This window comes from Crocodylus porosus, unplaced genomic scaffold (assembly GCF_001723895.1).
Source record: "Crocodylus porosus isolate Cpor-Errol unplaced genomic scaffold, CroPor_comp1, whole genome shotgun sequence".
Lineage (NCBI taxonomy): Eukaryota > Metazoa > Chordata > Crocodylia > Crocodylidae > Crocodylus > Crocodylus porosus.
The window spans coordinates 9,386,746-9,410,802 of NW_017728928.1; the positions used below are offsets into that span (position 1 = coordinate 9,386,746).

At 41.6% G+C, this 24,057-nt stretch overlaps 1 protein-coding gene across 1 annotated transcript in view; it reads left to right on the plus strand.

Annotated features, from left to right (window-relative positions):
• Nucleotides 1-24,057, plus strand: part of CA10 (carbonic anhydrase 10) — a 360,982-nt gene that overhangs the window by 317,394 nt on the left and 19,531 nt on the right. The window contains exon 5 of the mRNA XM_019542455.1: nt 20,590-20,685. Coding sequence (XP_019398000.1) covers nt 20,590-20,685 — 96 coding nt within the window. The remainder of the gene's footprint in view (nt 1-20,589; nt 20,686-24,057) is intronic.

Sequence of the window (24,057 nt, forward strand, 5' to 3'; positions counted from 1 at the left end):
CAACTATTTGAAGCAATAGAAAACAGTGCAGAGCTAAACAGCAACAGCTTCTGAGTTTTCATTAAATAAATACAGGTCACATTTAGTGAGAATGCCTCCCATTCGTTAGAATATTTATCTTCAGACCCAATTCAGTGAGGCAGAGGAGAGCTAATATCCGCTGTTTATGGGGGGGGTGTGGAGAGAGCAGCTAAAAGGTTAGTTTTAAAGGTATTTAGGTGCGTAAAGATGCAGATAAGGCCCACAGGGCTTTTGAAAAAATGTCATTAGGCATTGCACAGTTGAATGTCTAACTACTCAGAACCAAGACACACCCCTCTGACTTGTTGGAATAGCTTCCTTCAGTAAGTAGACACTGCATTTTCATCTGGTGCTTCCCCTTTATTAGCCAACAGGGCTCCTGCTAGGCAGCTTTACTCATTTGCTCTTCCTCCAGACCCTTCCCCATATCATGCAGACTTTATGACACTCTGGAAAACCTCTGTTAAGATGAGATTTAGTAATGCCTCCTAAACACGTTGGTGCATCTAAGCCTGTAGCTTTTTGCTCTTCCGCTCTTAAAATGGTGGGAATTGGAAGCATACACAAATAATAAAAAAAAAAAAACCTGCACCATCAAGCTGAAATTTGAAGAAATGTTTTGACGGCCAGGCTCTTTGCCAGCAGGGATGAGGAGCTGCTTTCACAGCTTAAACTGATGCTGGGCTTCCAGCCAGCAGAAAGTAGTTTTCTCGATGGCCAAAGTGAATTTCAAGCATCTATAATTGGGTCATCATCAAGGTTTGCTGGTCCTAATGGCAGAAAGCCCAGTGCAGTCAGCGTTTCCTCCGAAGTTCCTAATTTTGTGGCTTGACACATTCCATGCTGTCCCCCATTAAAGGGAAATACAGAAGTAAAGCCTTTCAGGCATTCGCCATGGCAGTATCTGCAGGGTCTAGGCAGGAGGCATTGAGTTCATGATTAAATCCAACTGCACTTATCAAATAGAAGCAAACTTCTATTTCTGTTGAACTTCTAACACAAAACCTACTGATACCATTGGACTCTATTGCTAGAAAATGTCTTTTAATGCATGTAATCCAGCTTACCCATGCTCATTTCCACCCCCTGTGTGTGCATGTGTGTGCGCATTCAAGAGATATAAACATGCTGAACTGAGAGCTGTAACTTGGCTCGGAAAGAACAGTGCAGTGCTGGGAAGCACAAACCCCTGTCCAGCCGTGCTTCATGATGCACAATTGCACACACACGCAGTTTGGGCTTCTGGAGCCCTCAGGTACTCCACTGATTTGCTTCATTCAGAGCAATAGCCTGTGTACTCATGGGATCTGGGATTTACCTCCATATGAATTAAGTGCTAGTTAGATGGTGCCATATTTATTGCCACAGAGACAAATATTACAGCAGGACAGCTGCAGTACAAGCTTTTTCCATCTGACGTATCCTCAACTCTCACTTCTGTGGTCTGGAGGATGAAGCTGTTTCATTGTCTCCATAATAATTCACTCCTTGGATCATGTACTGAGCTGGTCAGTTAGTATTTATTTTTACTCCAACTGGGGTCTAACCAGTGCCGCAGAGAGGGGAAGTATCACCTTCTTGGATCTATTTGTCATGCATCTGCTGATGCATGGTAAAGTGCAGTTAGTTTGCTGATGATTTTGTCACACTGACAACTCGTGGTCATCTTGGAGTCCACTATGACTCCGAGATCCCTTTCTGCTTCTGTGCTGCTGAGAGGGTCATTTCCCAGCCAGTAGGTGTGCTGGATATTTTTGCAACCTAGGTGCAGCACTCTGCACTTGTCCTTGTTATACTGCATCCTATTGTGCACTGCCCACTTTTCTAACTCGTCCAGGACTGCCTGCAATCATTCCCTACCCTTCGAAGTGTGCCCTTCACCACACAATTTAGTATCCTCAGCAAACTTGGACAGAGTAACTCCACACCGGTATCAAAATCACTGATGAAGATATTGAAGAGTACAGGTCCAAGGACCGAACCCTGCGGGACCCCACTACCCACCTCCTTCCAGGTCGATACGAACCCATCCACTACCACTCTCTAGGTGCAACCGCTAAGCCAATTTGCCACCCACCGGACCATGTAAACATCTATGTCACAGCCTCTTAATTTATTTATGAGAATAAGATGAGATACCGTATCGAAGGCCCTGCTAAAGTCCAAGACAACAACTTCTACCTCTACTCCTGTGACTAAGCATTTTGTAACCCTGTTGTCAAACAAAACCAGATTCGTCAGGCATGATCTACCTGCTACGAATCCATGCTGGTTTCCCTGCTGCATTATTTTTCCCACTGGACTCCCACAAATCATGATCTTTTCAAAGACCTTTCCAAGAACAGAGGTGAGACTGACTGGCCTATAATTACTCGGATCCTCCTTCCTTCGCTTCTCGAAAATAGGGACCACATTGGCCCTTTTCCAGGCCTAAAACAAGATCCCCAGATGTTGGGGCCCAGCAAGGCTTCAACTCACAGCTCTTTGGCCCAGGAGTCAGCACACAACCCGCTACACCAGGCAGCCAGAAAGAAAGCAGGTTCTACTGAGATTTCAACTCAGATTGCTGGATTCAAAATCCAGTGCGCCAACCATTACACCATAGACCCAGATGGCTCTACAAGATAGATTCTGTATTTGCTGGCCTTAAAGTAACTTTTCTTATCCATCATCTCAGGTTCTTAGATAATTCAAACCCTCTTGTTTTTGAATGCATGCATAATTTGTAGACTTCAACTCTGCACACAATTTATAAACTTGCAAATCGGTTTTACTTGCACAATTTACATAAACAGCAAAAGAGTCATTGCAAACTTCTAAAGTCTGTAAAGTTATCCTGCTATTTTCTGCCTTGTATTTTCTGTAAAGGAACTGTTATTTTCTGCCTTGTAGGCAGACCTGTGCCCTTGCTCCTCTTAATTCCTGACACTGCACCTTGAATGTGAAATCCCAACATGAACTTTTCAAATGATTTCCAAAAATCTGAGTCTGTAATATATCAGCTCATCTGCCACAATATTAACACCCTAAAGGAACCACAATTTAATAAAACATTCACTTCAGAGTGCTGTTGGCTGTTTTTAATCAAGCTGGGCCTCTTCAAATGTTTCTTTGCTCCAGGCGCAGCCTATTTTCGGAGACTGTATGCTAAAAATCACTAACATTCATGTTCATTTCCTAACGTTCTCCTCTTACTGTTCTTTTGAGGTTTCCCTATTTTTATTCTTCTTCAGCTTACTGCAATCCAAGAGCCCTGTCGTCCCATCGCCCATGCAGTTTACCCTTTGGGCCCTACGGAGAGTATGCGCCTCCTGGGAGGGCCCCATTGTACTGATAGGGGACCAAGTCACAGAGACTGTGTGCGACTCGCCTAAAGTCACATGGGAAGTCTGGCAGAGAAGACCCTTGAACCCTGGTCTCCCAAGTTCTGGGCCAGTTTCCTAACCAGCAGATTAAATGACAAGCAAAGCATTTGTTGAGTGAGAACCGGTTGTTATAAGCCAAGCAGCCAGTGTCTGTAAGGCTGCGTTTGTGACCTTCCATTGAATGTTCGACTTAAACCTGCAGAAACAATTTAAGGGATATATTCTTGTTTCATTCGCTGGTTCTCTCGTGAACTAATGGTACGGTCCTTTAAATTTCAAGAAACGTCCATTTACTACACATTTTTGTCACTGAAAATGTCATTCTCTAAGCATATGCTTTTTATCTTCCAGTGCAGCAGGCAAAACTGATGAGTTCTTTACTGTGTCTTGTTTCCTTTCTTATTTTTGTTTCCACCATAGAGGGATAACACTGCTTTTTTTTTAATTTGCCTGTCAATAAACACTGGAGGCACCAAGTTTATTAACTTTTTGCAGATTAATGCACGAGATTTCTTCTTTGTTGATTCTGCTGGCCCGAGTGAACACGAAGGCTCTCAACTTAGACTGCTTGCAGATGTAAAATAAATAAATAAATAAAAACCCAGCACTTTACCTTAAACTCAGAGATTCCCATGCTGAGCCCAGCACATGCCCAGAAGAAGCATCACATTAGTTGGACCCGGCTCACCCAACATCTGTATAAATTGGGTGCTTTAGTGGGGCCTTTTAGGCGCTTTTATCCAATAGCTGATTGAATATTTAGATAAAAGTGCCAAAAAGCCTCACTGAAGCGCCTAATCTGTACAGATGCTGCAGAATCAGGTCCAAGTAACTTCTTCTGGTAAAGCGCAGTTTGTTTGGGCTTTTTTTTTCCCTAATATCTGCAAGCAGTCTTAGTGACTAATTTCCGTGTCCAAATTGCTTTTCTCATTCTTTTATCCACAAAGCCATAATATTTCTCTGCCAGCTGTTGCCCATCACCTCCAGCCTTTGAACAGAAATGATACATAGTACTTTCCCTGCATGCCGCACATTGTTAGAGAGACTGTGACATTGCTGATGCATCTCCATCACACAGCCCAGTGACCATATACCAGTTTCCATTTGAGATAATGTCTCATGATAATACAGTGACCAAAAAATTACTCAGGGTCATCCCTGAATCATTTTTCCTTATTTGGAGGAACCATTTCTGCTGCCTCCTGGACTGCTACAAAGCCCACAATTCTTCCAGAAGCATAGAGCCCCATCATGCAGGCAACAGACCTGTCCTACTGGTGGCTCACAAGGGGATAAATCAGGGGTGGGCAAAATGCAGCCCGTGAGCTGGATGCAGCCCATCAGGCCACTTTATCTGGCCCACGGGGCCCCTAAAAAATTTAGAAAATTAATATTTATCTGCCCCTGGCTGCCTGTCATGCAACCCTCAGTGGCTTGCCAAAACTCAGTAAGTGGCCCTGTGCTCAAAATAATTGCCCGCCCGTGGGTTAAAGTGTGGTCCCCCAACTCCTGCCTGGCTACCACTCCCCGCCATATTGCTCCCACATGGCAAGGAGGGTCCAGTGCACCAGCTGGGGGAATGCCCATCATGAGTGCACACAGTGGGAGAATGGGAATTACAGTTCATACACCTGCACAGTGCGGCAGGAGCACCCACAAGGATGCACAGTGCAGCAGGGGAGTGGGGAGGAGCATCCACATTGCCTGGTGGCCTGTGGCTGTACTGGTGGGGCCCCCAGGACATACAACCTCCAAGTTGGACAGCCCTGAATTCAGACTAAGCCCTCTTCATCTAGGCACATACCATCTACACATACCACATACCCTATATATAGAGAGAGAGAAAGAGAGAGAGAGAGTATACACCTTGTTTTTAAAGGCAACATGAAAAAAAAAGACGACTTTGCTAAGTAGCAGCAGCTAGGGAGCCAAGCCTATCCCTAAGCTCACTGCCATCCCCACACTCCAGATCAGGGCTCACAGATTCATCCAGTGTGCTGGGTCCAGGGCTATATCCCCGGTCCAGCCATGGATTGACCCAGCACGCTGGCCCTATATGGTGCACAGGGCCATGTCATCCAGCTCCCTGTGCCTCTGGGAGCCATGGGAATTAACCCTGCAGCCAAATTTCCAGAGCCATGAAGATCCATATTTGTCACATATAATGTGAACGCACCCCTATGTCAACCAGCTGGTTTGGGGGATGGTGGGGTGGGGTGGTAAAGTGAAGGTTGTATGTGAAAAAATGCAGTAGACTGAATCATCTTGTTCATCCTCATTGTTTCCATTTCAAATGCCTCCAAGTGTGTTGGATCGCTATCAGCCCCTTCAAAGCAGGTGAGCTTTTTATGCTTTCTGTTGTAATGCGCTGTGTGCTTAGGGAAGCACCAAATTTGAGTTTGATCTAAGACAAGTTTTTCTCCTCACTATCAAATTACAGTGAAACTTAGAGAAGAGTTATAAACACCCTCATTCTGCTGATTGAAGAAAGACTTGCCCACCTCTTACATTTCATCACAGGCAACATTGTACTATTCCTTTAGGTGCAATGGATTACCAAGTTAAATGACCTTCTTTTTGTATTCACTAGCTTCCAGGGGGTGTTTTAGAGCAGACGCACCAGAAAGTTTGAGTCTATCATTCACCCTTCATTTGTCTGTCTGAATGTAACAAGAGATAATTACTTGCAACCTGAAGTAGCAGATGATAAGCTTTTTAAAATGGTCATAAAGCACATGATGTTAACTACTTACAGAATAATCAACAGATAAGATTTGTTATGCTTTACCTGACAGTGCAAGGAAAACTGAGTTACTATGAGTTAGTTATTGTCACCATTATTGTCGCAATAAAGTTTCTGACACCATCTGCAACTTAAGTATGAAATCACAGTGAATAACTATTTCAGGGAGGTTTCACAACCAGTTAGAGTTAACTTTTGACTACTGCCTTTCTTAGCAATGCCTTTATTAGCTTCTGAAAAGATAGCTATATAAGACAAGGTTTCTTTATTAATTGAATTTTAAACTTTGAAAGAAAAAAAAAATCAAAAATCCTTAGATTATTTCTTCTTTATTTAGAACAATTGATGGCATATGGTTATGTATTTAGATGACAAGGGTTCCCATTAATCCAGCATTAATGATAACAGCTATGAGCATTTTTTTAAATCATGCAGTAACTGGCTGAAGCAATAAAAAAAGCAAAAATATTTGTCAGCAATAGGCTAAACAACTTTGTTTTCAATACAATGAGGATGCAAAAGAAATTGGGAGAGATAGAAAGCAAGATGATTTGAAACAGATGTTTTTGTCTTTCTCCCTTTTGTTGTATTAAATTGAATTAAATCTTTTTAACTGACTAATCTGGAAACCACAGCAGTGTGATAAAATGCTGAATAAATTGCTGGAAGTCTAGGTGGTCATGCAAAATTTATTTCACCAATTTAGCAACAGTGCAAAATCATACCACTGCTGTGAACCTAGCCACATAAAACAACAAAAGACAGGTAGATCTGTGGATTAATTAATAGAGTGTGTGAATAATAGCACTTTAGCTGATTTTCACAGTTCTTGGTGGCTTTCTTTTTGTGAGATAGAAAGATGTTTTTGTTTTGCAAAAAACCCTATCATGCATCAAAATTGTTAATCTCTTGAAAACTGGCTTAGCAGTATTCTCCAGTGCCTAGAAGGAGTCAGTCCTCAGGATTTTACTCTTTGTAGGTAGCCTCATTGAGTCAGAAAATGTACTGACGGCAAGGACTCCAAGGATGAAATCCTAGTCCCACTTGAATTAAATTTGAGTTTTCCCTTGATGTAGCGGGGAGGCAGGGTTACACCCCAGAAGAGGATAGTGCAAAGTGAAATGAATTAAATTTTCTTTTACTCTTTTTTTCCATAGTAAAAGCAAGATCTGAGCACATCAAAGAGCAAGGAATAAGTGCCAGAGCACTACATTATTAGTCAACACCCTGCTCCAGATCACCAAGAGACAAATGGAAAGCTATAAGCTACTTCTGATTTCTGGAATAGCCCCTTAGACATCTAAGCCAATCATTGGCCAAGGCACTATAAAAGTCTTCAGTGGGCACATCTACAGGTGCATTCATGCACTGTAATCATGGTGCATTAAGTTTAGTACCTGCAATTACACTACTTCACAGTAGCGCCGGCACACATCTTTTATGTGGCACTAATACTCAGTAAACTACTTATACTGCACACTAGCACAGTTTTTGCCGTGATGCACTAATGTGCAGTAGAATTAGCCTACTGTGCTTTTAGTATCTCATGTAGATGCTCCCAGTGTGTACTAAGCAACTGGTGAGTGGAAATAGGAAGTCTACATGCCTATGGTCCCTTGTCTAATAGGGCCAAATATTTTTTTAGATCATTGGGAATGAGCATATTTATGGTTTAATATCTGAAAGTCCTACAGTCTGCCTTTTAGCAGTTAGGACAGATTTATGGAGCTGGGAAAATGTTTGAGAAGTAATATTTGTTGTTTACCTATTTCCAAAAAGCTGGCTATTTATGATATCCTAGAATGCAAAATGCCCCAATGTTTGCATTTTATACCACACCAGGTACATTGTATAGAAACATTTAACAAGACAATGAAAGATAACTTCCCAAAAGAATGCTAGTGCATGAAATGAACTCACAGAAATATTAAGACCTGGCATTTATTAAAGTGTCTATTTTTATTAAATGAAAAGTCAAGCATATTTTTGGACTCCATACAAGCTTGCTTTCATGAAGAAGAAGAGCTCAGACTGCAATGTTCAACAAGCAGCATGTAGTTTGTCCCACCAAGTGTCAGTTTTTCTTTTTATCTAATACATAGTATCTCACAACCCCTCCTTGAGAAAACAATATAGATGTTAAGAAACGAGTGTCTGCAGAAAAAAGTAAATCCCAACTGGCACCTATGCTTCTGAAGTATTCCAGTGCAGCCGTGTTTTAATAACTTCAGCAGAAGTACTTCTACATCGTTGTGACACTATGGACCAGATCCTGCAAGGTAACGAGCTTCCTCTGGGAACTGCTGTCCATCCTCAACTCCTATTCGGGTCACTGTGTGTTTAGGACATTCTTCACCTTGCAGGATTAGTCCCAGTGTCACAACAGCAGGCACATGGCTGTTCTTTCCAGTGCTTCAGCATCAGATCTTGCCACATTGGATGGTATTGCCAGGAAGGAACAGCACTAAATGACATCATAGGTACCAAGAAATCTGAACTGTTGTGCTCATGCATGGCCAAATGCCATCATGGCAGCGAGGGCACACACACACACACTCATTTTAGTTAGACTGTGCCTAAAAATGACTTTGTCTCCAGCACAACATGCACAGTAACATCTGTGGGCACTACAGTACAGATACCTCAAAAGTTCTTTCATAGGCAAAGTGAGACAACAGATTTCCAGTCCCAATCCAGAAAATGAAGGCTACAAAAATATCTGACGTTCTGCCTCTTCCAGGGCCTTTTTTAAAAAAATAGTGTGCTAACATCTGTATTTTAAGATATGACAGCCTCACATATTATTACTAATTGGTTTTAGCTCATTACATTTGATTATTCATTGGACTCCTTAATGCATTCAAATTCCATTTCTTCCTTTAAGCGCTATTAATAACATTCATATATAAAAATATATAATTTTTCCTTAATGAGAACTTAGTCACGGACTGCGATGACTTTGCATCAAAACAAACATTTAACTAGTCTTCCAGAGCAATTTAATTTGCTTTCCTTTCCTGCTGGGCTGATAATGTATCCTGTGTTCACTCTGCATCAAGTATCCCAACTGTTTATCAGGTTGCGCAGTGTAAGAAAATGTTACAGATTAGCTGTTCTCTGCTGCCACTTACTTCCTGCCTCAGATTCCTTGGCATTCAGAAATCAAGATCTGTATATATTCAATTATGAGAAAAAGGGTATTTCCAGTACTCCCAACAACAGTAAGAACAAGGGTGTGTGCAATGTCCTGTAGTATTTTAAATCCCACCAGCTTAACAGTTCCATATCTCCAAATCACAATGCTGTGGAAACCTGTATGATCCTCTTGCAACTATTTAACATTTATAACAGGATTCCTTATGTACGTTAGGTAGTCTAATATAGCCTTTGTATATTAGATATAGTAGAAAGTGTACCCTAAACTAGATATAACCACAGTGCAGCATATTTAATTGGACTGCAGGATCAAGAGGGAACCCAAGCAGGTGGTCCGTTGGAATTCAGAAGGAACAGTGGTCGATATAAGAACAATGAGTATTTTGAGCACAGAGCTGGTCTCCAGCAAAATATAATGCATAATAAAGATACCCATACACATCTGCCAACTGGGGTGAAGGAGTCATGCCCTTTTCCCCGCAATAACCAAAATCCAATCTTTAACGTCACTCATGTGAGTTCACAAAAAGGAAGCCTCAAACTTGAGCTGTACATGTGAACTACTGAGTGCAAGGGATATGGATAAAAGCTTAGCCTTAATATATTGTAGTCAGATCATACCAGCATTCATAATGCTGCCAACCTTACATGTCTAAAAAGCGCTATGTCTGCTTCTGGTCCACATTCTTGAGCAGTGAACCAAGGGCACATTCTGGATTTTCATCAACTAAAATGAAAGTAATTAATCTTAATTCCCTGTCTTCCCCCCGAAAAACAATTTCTATTGCTCAAGGAAAACAAAGAACTATGTTTTATTGTATTACGGCAATTTAATCCATTGGAGGTGGAGGAGGAGATCTTCCAAAGAAAATCAATAGTGTATAACAAGATTCTATATTGTACTTGAGCCAAAACTGAACCAAAAGGGATTTTCCTTGCAGCATTCACTTCAAGTTTGTTAAAGAAAAAGAAACAGTGCCATCGCTCAAAAAGCAAGATTTTATTTTCAACAAGCTTAACTGTATATGGTCTATCCATACCACCCATTATAGAAAAGGTTTTTTGCACTTAATAAGGATTAAACCTACAAGGTTTGATGGGTATTTTGCAAAGTTCTGTAGAAATCTCTTTGAAAATAAAGGATGCAAGTTGAGAATGATCTTCTCGAAACCACACTATACAATTCTACACCAAGGATATACTTCTTTAGTTTGACTTCTCTAACAGGTCTTTTCCATGACGGCCACAACGGAATTGACAAGTCTAGGTAGGAACCAGAAAGAAATAACCTGTAAATTCATCCTTGAAGAAAAAGCTAATAAATAAAGTTGTAGTGCAGTGGGAAAATGTACCAAATTCATTGCCCGAGTAGTTACTGCACAGTAAGGCATGTGTAGATGCCTTACTGCGGCAGTAACCTTGTGTGTGTGGACTAGCTTCAGTCCCAAGTCAGTCCACACACTGCATTACTGCACTGCAGTGTAGATGCCAGCGTAAAAACCAGTTACTGCACACTAAATGCACATGTAGATATACCCCCCCCCAGTCACCTAAATTACCTCACCTTATTCTTCCTGGGAAAATGCAAACAAGTAGACCGGCCTTACATTGTATCCTGAAGGTTAAAAATTCTTTTAACTTCCTAGTTCTTTTGCATCAAGGGGAAGACGTCTCTGGACAAAGATCTCTCCTCAGACAGACACGGCCAGCCTGCTAGGGCCCCGGGCACTCCCCCTGTATACAACTACATCAATCAAAAGCAGGGCGAGTGGTAGTCTTTCATATTTTTGGATCATTTCAGGCCTTTAAGGCTAATATGACTCAACAAAACAGCATCTTCACAAACTCCTAGATGAATCTCTTTAAGAGCCTCATAGCAGGTGTTATTTTTTTGGCTCCCTAACATCCTGAAGCACAGACAGAGCTTTCCAAAATACCATGGAAACCTTTTTGTGCTCTAACACAGCTCCTGTGGGTTTAGTTCCTTTTTGGGTTTTTTGGCCTTATTTATTCCGGAATCCAACTTACCAAATAACAGATTTAAGATGTGAAGATACATCTGGTCCCCTATTCTAACACATAAAGGCAGATATTTATCTTCCATCAACAGCGATCCCTTAACTCAAGTCAAAGTCCACATTAGCCTTGTGTTCTTTTCTTCTCTTCCTTTCAGTCTCTGCCAGTTTATTTAGGGGTGCAGACAGAAGCGCAACTCCCCACTGTACCTGAGAACACTTTGCAGGAAGGGTTCTGAGTTACAATGATCCCCTGGAACAAATACACGTTCACTGCTGGTTCCAGGGAGAAGGGGAATCTAGCTGCTGGCTGCCCCTAGCAGTGGCCCCTGCTCCCTGGTAGCCTGCAAAGTTTTCAAAACAGGAGGGGGGAAAAGGGAGCAGAAGAAGCTTGTTCTAGGGGTTCACCAGCCAGTTCTGGAGGGTGGGATGGGTGAATTGGAGCCACCCCAGCTCAGAGGGCCTCCAGTACACGAGCTGCACCCTCCAGCTGGGGCTAAGAAAGTCCCAGACCGAATTCCCTCCACTCCCTTTCCCCCCTCCCATTCCAAAAATAGCTCAAGGCTAGTAGGCAGTGCAGACAGAAGTTACAGAAGATGCTCTGTTTTGAAATGTGTTCATCTAACCATTCATGAAATTCAGATTTTCACCCAATCAGCCATTTTTGAAGCAGGCTGTGGCCATGCACTTGTGTTTGGTCACAGCTATAAACTGCTTTCTGTAGCCAGTTCAGACAAAAATTGTCACTTCTGTGCTCATTATGTTTCTGTCAGTCTTAAGTTTTGTGTTACTTTGTAGCTCTACAATAATTCACCCCTTCTTTTTCCGTAAAACGCTGCATAATACAAATCTCACTATATTCTGGTCGTCTGCTTTTAAATTTATTCCAAATTTGTTCTTAAGGGTCAGCTCACATAATTTCTACTTTCCTTCAGTATTCAAAAAAGTTTCTCAAATGTTCTTGTTTGAAAGCAAGAGTAGATCCTTTTTAGCAGAATCCAAACATTTCCACTACATTTCCAAGGAAGAATATTTTTCCTTCTCCCCCAGAGAACACTAACTTGATCGGACAGCTTTTCCATCACTATGTTTTCAAAAAGCTTGACAGGGAAGCTTGCCAATGATTTTATACTTCTAGGCTTTTGCAGTTGTAATTATTGTAGCCGCTAGAAAATAAGTGATCGATTATTTTTTATGACTGCTTATGTTGCAGAATTCTCAAGAAGGTTTAGTAGGAAGGCTAAGGCTAAGTACAGAAAGTCAAAAAGCCTGAGACTAAATTGATTCAGTCTTTGCAGGTCAGTCTAAGCTGCATAGATTGAACCGATAAGCAAGTAAATAGACATCCACTTTTGATTCCAGAAATGCAGCCACGTGCCTGTAGTGGCCTGGGCCAGAAAGTGGGTGCTAGAGCATGTCCCCCTGCTCGGCTGCAGCAGACAGCTTGGGCCAAGACTAGCTTATCCACCCTGGGGGAGAAGAGGGGAGGGTTTTCAGGGGAGCCACAAAGCATCCTGGATGCTGAGGGACTGTGAGTTAACATGAACCTGGAGATGTTCTGGGACAGAAGTTCAATAAATGAATTTAACCTAAATCAGTTAAGTCTGATACTACAGCCATCCAGGCTTATCTTAAACTAGTTTCAGCCATCTTGACAGTGGTGCACTGAACTTCTGTTGTGTTACAGATTTGAACCAGTTTCCAATCACTTATACTGGTTTATCTGTATTTTCTGTCCCTAGCCTAAGGGGCTCTCTGATAGTTGGCATCCTGTTCTTTCCCTTGCCATGTCTCCATCCTTCCTCCAGAACAGTTTAATTCTGGGACATGTCCATCATATATGGTAGAGTCCTCCCAACTGACAGCACTCTCTCCAACATTTGCCTGCTTCTGTCCCATAAATACGTTTAATTTTAAGTGGAGTGAGATACCAACAATATCGGATGTGAAAATAAGTGTCTTTTTTTATCATGCATATGAATGTGTGAGGAGCAGTGTTCCAGATGATCCCCCATTCTTTACCACTACATTTCTGATTCAGTATCATTAACCCACTTCGTCATAAACAGTGTTTTTCTTCTACAGGGTTATTTAAAATGTCTTTTTATAGCATAGACAATAGGCCTGTGTGCTTCATATGTGTGACTAATATTTTCTGAAACTGTCAAATTTCTACTGAGGTTCACCTTTCTTTGGGAATGTGTTGAAAAATGTCTCGATTGCAGGTATTAGGAAAATGGCATTTTAATGTCACCTGCAGCACGTTATATTTAGATTTTTTGCAGAAATACATTTTCTTTGAATACCTGCCCAAAACATACGATACCAATATGTTACCAGAAATCAAAACATTCTAATAAATTATTAGGATTAATTTCAATATTATGTATAGGTGCTAAAGGTGATGGGTACAAGCTTAATTTCTTACATGTGTTAGTCCAGGTTTTCATTGTTGTTCTCATAAAGGGGTGATTATATATTGAATTTGGTATGGAAGATTTCTTAAGCCATAGTAACATATTGCATTTGACTACTGGACAGTATGTTTGCTTTATCCTTATGAAGCGCTTACTCTTGTGTTATCCAGTACACCAATTTTTTTAATGGGCTGTCATGATGGTTAAACTTGACATCCATCCTCCTTTTAGCTACATCTCCTGTGTTTACTTGCATAATAGTCATGCTCACACAGCACCTGCCCCCATGAACATTGCCTCAACATTTTCAAAATAGCTTGTACGCTGACTGCTCCTGAATTTCTAATGCAACAGATGTAAAAGCTCTGTTAAAGCTCTCTTAAATGATACAGTTTGTTGTTGTAATTAGTTCCCATTCCACATTCACTTTTGTGGGTGAGATCGTGTAGCATGGGAGAAGTCCAAAAAGATGCTTAAACACCAAATTACAACTTCCGTTTGGTGCTACAACTTCCTCTGCCTTGCTCTAGCATAGGGTGTTCATGACTGTACCATTATTTTTCATAGCAGAATTTCAGGGGGAAAACATAGCTGTTGGGCAAGTAAACGTAGGGATTTAAGACAAAGGAATTGGGAACAGATCAGAACAGCCAGAATGACAGAACCGCGCAATGTGCCATGAACAGAAATTACCATAAGAGTCATTTGAAGCTGCTGAGAGTGAGAGCTTGTCAACACTAGAGGTTTAGCCTCATCCTAGACATCTGTATGGCTGTAGCAGCACAAACACATTGCATTGAGGGGATAAACAGCTATTTGCACTGATGGAGTTTAACCCTACTAGAAATCCAGGGAAACTGCACTGGCATACATGGTACCTTTATCGGAGATAATACCAGTGCTTTTCCACGGGTGCAGCTATATAATGGCACAAATCCTCAGCCTTGACAATGCTTCTGTTTCCCAGAACTCAAAATGTCTCTGCAGTTGCCTCTTACACTGAGTAATTGAAAGAAGCAGACTATTTCAAAACCAGCTGGCAACAGCAAAACAAAGAGCAGCAGCATTTGAATCAGTTCACACAACACGCTCTCATCTGCAGCTCCTGGAAAACAGTCTACTTAAAGGATGAAGCTGAAGATTATTTGAAAATGTAGGCTGAAAACTCTCTCCACAGCCCCTGCATCTGCTTGAATCAACCAGAACTTAACAAGCATTTGGCCTGCTCACAAATTCTACAGAAAGTTTGAGATGCCTAATTAAATTATCTAGGTCTCTTCCATAAAGAAAAAACAAGTCCTGCAAAATTGGTGTGTACATGCTCATTGACTTTCTCTCTCTCACCTCCCTCTGCACACACAGGGCTTATGTTATATTTGTTTATACTTTTGGGGGAAACAGCTTATGTCTGAAGCAGTTTAGTAGCTTTTAGAAGTTAATACCCTGTTATGGAAGCAAGCACATTTGTAGGTCCTCAAAATAAAGTTTCCTTTTACAAAAAATGTTTTTCATGCCATGGATTCCTTTTATTGCAAAAGAATTTAACTGACTTCAATCCCCCCATCTGTCAGGTCGATTTAGACCCTTATAAATGGTTTTAAGTAGAGCCGTCTTAAAAAGTTAAGGCAACTTGGTTATTAAAAAGTCCTATGTATTGAATTAGTTATCAAAAGAACCAAGAGCAGTTTAATGACATGAGACTACTTAAGACCCAGTTCTGTGGGAACTTTGCCATAGAAGTCAAGAAGCAAAATCAAAACTAGTTAGCAATACATTTTTAGCCATATTGCTTATCAGCATGATTTTGTTGGGGGAAATTACCTCTGCTTTTTTAGATGCTGTGTTTGGTGCATGTTGTTGAGAAGAGTATTCAGAGACTGCTCATCGAAATGGATCCTTTGTGTTAAAGAACGCTTGGTGAATAAAGGGAGCAAAACGAATGGTTTACAAAACGTTAATTGACAAACACAGTGCTGCTTCTTGGGTCAGATTCATCTAACTTGGCTCTTTAATTGTCAGGTGATTGGTATAGTTTGTGTTTTTGACATGCAGAGTTTTCGTTTATGGAAAATAAATGGCAACCTGAATATTTTAATGGTTTTTATTGGATATTTATTTTACTTGTTGAGCAGCTAATCATGTTTCTCAATGATCAGTGATACTCATGATTAATTTTTCCCACCACAGCCTTTGTCATTATTGTATTGTCCTGGAAAAGTGGATCATCAAAACTCCCTCTTAGTAGAGCTGCTCAAAAATTTTAGGTATTCAGTTACAGGAAAAAAAAGGAACACGTTTTTGGTTGGCAGTATTCACAGTATAGATATTATTCATCAGCGTCTGTTTTATTAAAGCAGTGGTTTAAACCACTTTGACTTTTAGCGAGTTTGGAAGCTTTGTCTTCAATGTGTGTGTGTGCTAAATATATGCATATAGTCTCTCATAAAAACACAAGCTATTTGAACAACCGGAAAGGAAGGCAAGTCTGCCTGTGTGCGAGACTATGGAAAAGGGCATTAGGAACCCTGCTGTCAAATGGCGGAGTTCTCTAGCAAGCAGTTACAGATATTCCTCAGGATCAGAGGGTGCTACTACACAAGACAGTTTGCTGCATCACCATCTACACATGCTCACATTTACTGTGCAGTAAATTAGTCTACTGCGCAGTTAGGTACTACCTGCTCTGGGAAACTTGTGGGGGCTGAGAGTCATCCAACTCACTCCCCGGGGCCACAAGCTCTGCAAAGCATGGAGCTGCTCTGGGAGACAAGCAAAGGGGCAGCTCTCTCCTGGCCCTGTGCACATCAGGTCCCTTCCCAACGCGGATGGGGCCAGGAAACCCAGGCTCTCCCGGCCCTGTGTCCACTGGGACTACAGTCACCTCTGTGCCCCTTTCCAGCCCCTGGGCTAGCACCAAGGGAAGGGGGCAGAGCAAGCCGTGAGCAGCACTGTACTGGGTTCCTCCCATCGGAAACAAATCTGCTCCCAAGAGGGAGCACATGTAGACCTGTTCCCAAGTAGGCTTACTGCACAGTAAAATATTATAGCAAAATAAAGACAGTAAAATACTGCACAGTAAGCCTACTTTGAATTAACAGCACATGTAGATGTGCCCAGAGTACATTACAGGAAGAAAAGATTCAGCAGAGAACAGCAGATAAGTTAAATAGACAATCAATGTCTCATCAGTTCAAGCCTGTTGACTCATCCAAGAAATCCACGGATTTCCTGCAATTTCAGCTAGCCATTTGGTGTAGATGATTGCAGTAACAATTCTAGCATCAGGAGTTCCTTTCTTTCCAGTCTTGATCCCTTAAATTCTGTCTTCAGCTTATTCATTCTGGCCAATCTTGCATTTGCAATTTGATTCGTTAGGTCAATAAAAGATGACCTAGGTCACTCAAATACTTAGTACAGAAAAAAAAATCTATCTAAAGAAGTCTGCATGACCTATTTACTCAAGAATTCATTGGCTGACTCTGTCAGCTGGAGTGAACGCTAGCAAATAAAAATGCTACCGAGTTTAAAACTGGCAGCAAAGGCACAGTCCCAAGGACTACAATGCTATGAAAGTTCAGTAACATCACAACTGATGACTAATGACTCTGTAACCTCTGGTTCTGTTTAGTGAAAACTCTCATTAATTCTTCACAAGACCTTTAGAAAACATAACTACAATAGGATGGATAATGTTTCCCTCAACCTTGCTGACTGTCAAAGCTCAGTAGATGACTTCATTGCCCAGTTTGACATTTTTACCTCTTCGTTCTGATTTGTTTTGTTCCCTTGTTTTTAAAAAAATACCTACTGTGCCAATGTAAAAAGGTCACAATCCAGCAGAGGAGAAAAATAACAGAAATTAGCACATTCTGTCAGCCATTTTGACCCGTGCATTAAGATCTCTAAAGTTACATGTGAGACGTTAATGTTAAAACCGAGGATTTCAAAACCGCTGAAGTTACTACGGCCAAATTCCTCTTGTTCCTCCCCCCCCCCAAGTTTATACTGTGCTAATCATCCTAATGTATGAACAACTGTGTACCCTTACTGACCATATATTTATGGGCTGTTGTGGAAGAGGGATATTTTATACAAAGAACGGCAGAAAGATCAGCTCCTGAGTGATTTGCACATAACAGGATACATTTTGCAATCATAGGAGCATTTAGGAAACAGAAATACCTGAATACCTCCCAATATTTATATGAATAATGTATTCCTCAGTTTGTGACTGATGAGGCAGCAGTGGGATAAGGTTATGCTTGATTTGGAAATGGATTCCATGACTCTGATTGCTGCTGGAATATGTTTTGATGGACATGTGTGTCTGGGTGGCAAAAAACACTTTACTTGTATTATTTTTAATATACATACCACATAATAGAAACAGGTAACTCTTACTGCAGCAACCCTTGCTACTGTGTATCCTCCTTGTCCTACAGGGTCCAAAATTTCTATCCATTGTAGAAAGAGACTGGCCCCTATTTTAATGAAATTTTTCTTTTTTCCTGCCTGTGATCATTTTATGAGTCGGGCGGGCAAGAAACCTGCTGTGGAGTAACTTCTTTGCTGTCTGTGGTAGATATGAACTCTTTGTAGGGTTCAAGAGACTCATCAGGAGAGGAAACTGATACTATGCTGACATTTTAAACCAAATGGAATATGTTCTTCATGCAGCCAAGGATTTTGAATGTAAAAACAAATACTTTTCAAAGTTACTTTAGGTTCAAAATTGAGATTTTAATTCAGCCAACATTATGTGAGACCTCATTAGCACTGGCATGAAACCAGAATAATCCCCCTGGCTTCAGTAGAGTAAATCCAGATTCACACTACTGTAATGGAGCAGAAGTCAGAGTAGCTTACCAGTAGAGGTCAAACCCCCCTTATTAAGGGAATACTGCACATTGCCTATGCTGGTGTTAGGGCCAAGTATTTGGATGCTATAATTCTGACACTAAAATGTAAATCCTTAGGTCAGTCATTTTCCACCTGCCCACAATGTGTTCTGCAGCTACATGAATCCACCAGCTCACGTTAGAACTACAGAAAATTAGGGTTGGGAGGGACCTCAGGAGGTCATAAAGCAAGACCGTCCCCAACTAGATCACTCCAGTCAGGGCTTTTGTCAAGCCAGGCCTTAAAAACCCCCAAGGATGGAGAGTCCACAACCTCTCTGGGTAGCCTGTTCCAGGTGCTTCACCACCCTCCCAGTGAGAAAATTTTTCCTAATATCCAACCTAAACCTCCCTTGCTGCAACTTGAGACCACTGCTCCTTGTCCTGTCATGTACCACCACTGGCGTTAATATAGACCGCCCAAAAATTTTAATGCGGCTTTTTTTTGTGCGGTGCATTGACAACAGTCCAGCTTCATCCTCTTTGTAAGCATCCCTCAGGAAGTTAAAAGCTGCTATCAAATCCCCCCTTGGTCTTCTCTTCTCCAGACTAAATAATCCCGGTTCCCTCAGCCTCTCCTCCTAAGTCATGTGCCCCAGCCCCTGAACCATTTTCATTGCTGTTTTTTTGTATTCAAAGCTCCCACACCAAATCAGTGGTAGCCATTACTATTGTCCTCAAGCTATAGAAGTGCCTCTCTAATTTTCCAACTTGATCTTGGGGAAGAGGTTCATTCCCCCAGTCGCTAATGCTGAGCCATTTTCTCTGGCTTTGCAAAAGGGATGAAGATTTCACCCTTAATAGGATCTGACCTTTTTTTAAAAAGATCCATTATTAGTACATTACTATATAATGCTCAATACCTGTCTCAATACATCACGCCAATTAGTGTACAGCGAATCCCAGGAAGTTCAGTCAAGAATATAAAAATGACTTATTTTTAGACTTGATTTTCTTTTCCTTCTTCTCAGTAATTACCACTGGATTTTTTTCTCCCTTAAGTTAAATTTAAATCATGATGTGGCTCGTTGAGGTTCAGGAAATAGATCTCTGGTTTCAATTCAAAAGTCAAGTTGTGGTTGTTTTAAAACTGCTGGAGTGATGGCCCGTATTTTCCAGTCACAGTTGCCTGACGTTAGACATCGAAATACATCATCTAATTGTCAGGAATGTGAAATGCTCACAGCTCCCACAGACTTCATCCGGAGCACCAATTGTTCCTCAGCTGTGAAAAACCAGGCCACTGATCTATATTATAATATTGCTCAGTGACCCCAATTACATTTCAGACCCATTCTGCTGGGCCTTTCACAAATATATTGGAAGACAGAAAAATCCCTGCTCCCGGGCCTCTGTTGCCAAAAATGTCCATTCCAAATTAAGATGAGACACAGTCCACTCATGCCATTAGCCAGCAGAGAGGTGATGGACGAAGAAGGGAGAACAAAGGTAGCTGTGTCACGATCAGTACCTAACTCAGGGGACCCAATTTGGAAAATTTTGGCCAGCGGACACTAGTATTTTGAATCTGGAAATGTTTGGCTTCAATGTCTCCTGCTTTCTGTCCCATATGTTAGTTAACTACAGTGTTTCAGCTCCTGCCCCCTCCAAGTTTGACTTGAAGCCGAAGAGCACATTTTATGCGATGCCTGTGGCACAAATATTTTTGCAGCAGGGAAATATTGCCAGCCCCTGCAGCGCAGTTCGTTTCTTAATATGTGAAAATTCACTTACTGACAGTTTAGAAGATGATACTATGATGCTGTGCCAATTTGAGCCAGATGGTCACTGAGATTATTAAAATCATGCATGTTACACAAACCTCCAAGAAACTGCAGTTACAAATTTTATTAGCATGGTGGGGAGCCTAATACAAACAAGGTAGCATCTACATCAATGGGAGCATTTGTATATTTAAATAACACACAATGTGATACTGTTTAATCATAATTTTTCCCCTTCCCCATCTTTTAGGTTCAACTAATCCACTATAACCATGAGTTGTATACAAATATCACAGAGGCTGCAAAGAGTCCAAATGGCTTGGTGGTAGTTTCTATATTTATGAAAGTAAGTATTTCAGATTCATAATTACCTGATGTGTGTGCATTACCAAAATAGGTATTTTCCCCACTAACAGGATTTCAGACATAGAACTAGTCCTTACCAACTGCATGATGGTTGTGCCTAGGGAGGACCCCCGCCTCCGGTGCTAGTAGGAGAATAAACGTGATAGAAATACAAGCCCTGCTCCAAGGTGCTTGCAGCCTAATAGAGAAGACAGCGGGCGGCAGGGGAAGGAGAGGCAAGGGGAGGATAAGCGAGAGTGAAACAATCACGTCTGATATCATTAAGCAGCAGTCAGAGCAATTTATAGCTATGACAGAAAAGTTATTATTCTGCAGATTTGCAGTTTCTCTGGCTGCTGAGATGCAGGAGCAAGCATTTAATTACAATTAAACCTTTCCTAGTAGGGCAAGGAATGGGGGAGGGAGAGGGAGAGTGTGTTGCACATTAGAGCCATGCTGTTACATTTAAAAATCAACAAATGATTTTCTCTACCAGTGTCATTTCAGATCTCAGACCTGAAAGAATGCTGCAAATTAATGGTCTTTTACCTTTTGGGTTTCACACTGTTGGGAAAACATATTCTTATTTCCCATGTTTTTGCCTTTGTTCTCCTGGGTGTAGGGCTCGTAATCAGAGAGACACTTTATATTCACCCACATCTAGGCCCCCTCTACATGTGTAGGTGAAGGCGCAATTGGATCTGATGCATGATGCACACAGTTGTGCCTTCTGCCACACCACGCATGCATGGCAGGAGGTGCAAGTGTGGGGTTGTGCATTAGATCCAGTTGTGCCTTCTTGCCAGTGTAGCAAGGAGCCTGATCCTGGGCCCCCCCGCCTCCACTTGCAAGAAGCAGGTGCCTACGGCTGGGAGCCCTTTTTGCTGAGGAGGCTCCTGGCTGTGGGGGCTATGCTCAGCCAGAACAGAGCCCCACAGGTTCCTGATCTCAGCTCAGGCACAACCGGGAAGCAGACTCCCCACAGTTCATGGGGCTCTGGGTCCTGGATATGCCTCGCCTGCAGTTGGGACCAAGAGTCCCAGCTTACGGGGCTCTGGGTCACGGCTGCATGCGAAGCCTCACATCTGGGACCCAGAACTCTGCGACTTGCAGGACTCTCGCTCCCAGTTGTGCGTGGGACACAGCTGGGACCAAGAGCCCAGGGGTTTCACGCACCCCCAAGCCTGGGGGATCATTGCAGCCACGATCCTCAGGGCTCCACGGCTCCCCTGTGCCTGGGAACCCTGCCAGCTTGCAGGCTTTGAGACACAGGGGAGACCCTGCTACACATGCATGTTAAAGTTCAATAGCAACCAGGTATAAAGTTACTTTATAGCTGGTTGGGGCTTTTTATCATGTGATAGCTACTTTGCACCTGTGGCTGGTCTCAAAGTAACTGCAAGATTAACCAGTTAATTGTGCAATACCTACAATGTGTAGAGGGGGTCCTAGTGTTACACTCTGAACTTGCAATTTATTCAGACCTTCTTAGATTCCTCTTCTATCCCAAATCTAAAGGAACTGAGGGCAATATATGTACACCCCCCTTCCAACTTGCCTTAGTAAATTAATAAAGAAAAAAATTGTTCCACGTAAACTGTCATGTGTTTCTGCTAGAAAAGCAAAGCTCTGAGTGCCAAAGGGCCTGGCCCACATTCCTAGGAATTACATATCACGTGCTTTCTTATGAAAAAAAATACTATTTTATACACTTCAAACTAGATTTATAAGAATCAACTTACCAACCGCCAACCTCAGGACCCAATATCCTTTTCACCAGCCATCCTGGCAAGTTGGGTGTTTCAATTACCTTTGTACAGCTTTATTTAGGCATTTATTACAAAGATCTTCAGACCACTGCTTTCATCCCCTGTATACTGTGCTATCCCAGTGAGTTAGCTGAAGATCTTGCGAAGGGATGGAATTGAAGCAGTTGCATAGATCCCAGAACTGTGCAAATATCTGTGTAGCACTTGTTCAAATATTTCCCATCACATAATCTCCGGTATATAGTGGAAACACGTTACTTAGATTGCTAAAGTTAAAATCATGTCTCAGAATAATCATGAATGGAACATGGCATCTACTACCAAACTTCTCTGAACATTTAAAAGGTGAAAAGTAAAACTTTTTCACTGAATAAAACTACTGCGTCCATCTCAAAAGCCACCAAACCCTGTTCCAAACACTAGTCATTCAGTCATGGATCAGCCATCTCCTAATGCTGCTTATTTGGGGAGCAAAGTCCCTTGCTTGTTCCAGCAGGAGGACAGAAAATAATTTTAGAAATTATTAGGATATCAGAGACTTCCTTTCTGAAGGGAAAGATCCAAAACTGAACCTTTCCAGAGCTTGGGGGGGTGTTATGTGAAAGGGGTTCTGGCACATGACTATCTCCACCTATTTTTCCAAGTTATATATTGCATCTTACAATCTTTCCAGCTTCTCAAACCAGTTCCAAAAGCTGCATGTGTCACCACAGCATCCAACCCGATGCTAAAAATGGATACTATAAGTCAGACCAACCTGGACAGGAGTTAAAAATGATTAGGTTACCTAGAAAGCTAAGCTACACAAGCAAGTTGGATAAACAGGTCATTAGAGGGCAGGGTCTAAGTGACAACATCTGGTAGCTTAGGTATTTATCAATAATTGCTCTGCTACTTGCAGTGCAATAACATTGCCTTGGCTAAATAGTAAAAATGAATTGCTGATCCATGTAATTACCTGTGTACAGCCCCCTGTAGTAACTGCTGCCTCTATGTCTTATATTTGACCCTTGTCCTTCCCTCTTACGCCAAAAATGCCGGGGGATACAAAGTGACACCAATTTATTTCTGAAAGGTAAGTCATTTACATGCAAAGCAGAGGCAAAATGCCTAACACTAATTTACAGCTGCTGGAAATCTCACTAATAAAATGTATTTTAATAATATTCCTGTTAACATTTATTTTCTATATTAAATACTACTGCTGCTAAGTACTTCTGAATAAATAAAAAATTGAATAGAAATAGATACAACAGGGAGAGAAGAGATGCTTATGGTACCAAAGGTCTGATAGAACAGACCCAGGCATAGGTCTGACCATAAACACTAGAGAATGAAATACTCCATGCAAGGACACCAAGCAAGTGCCTAAAAATCCCACTTTAGACAATGGGGGTGAGACCCTATTTTCACCTTTCACCCAGCTCTTAATCTTTTCTCCTGCCTTCACTTGTTGGGTGAAAACTTTCTGATCAGTTCTGTTAAGAGACATCTGACCTGAGATGATGATGCTTCTGCCCACAAGAGTTAAAAATAAATGTCAAATTCCTGCATATCAATCGCATATCTGACTTCCTATTCATATCTACATCAATGCTGAAAAC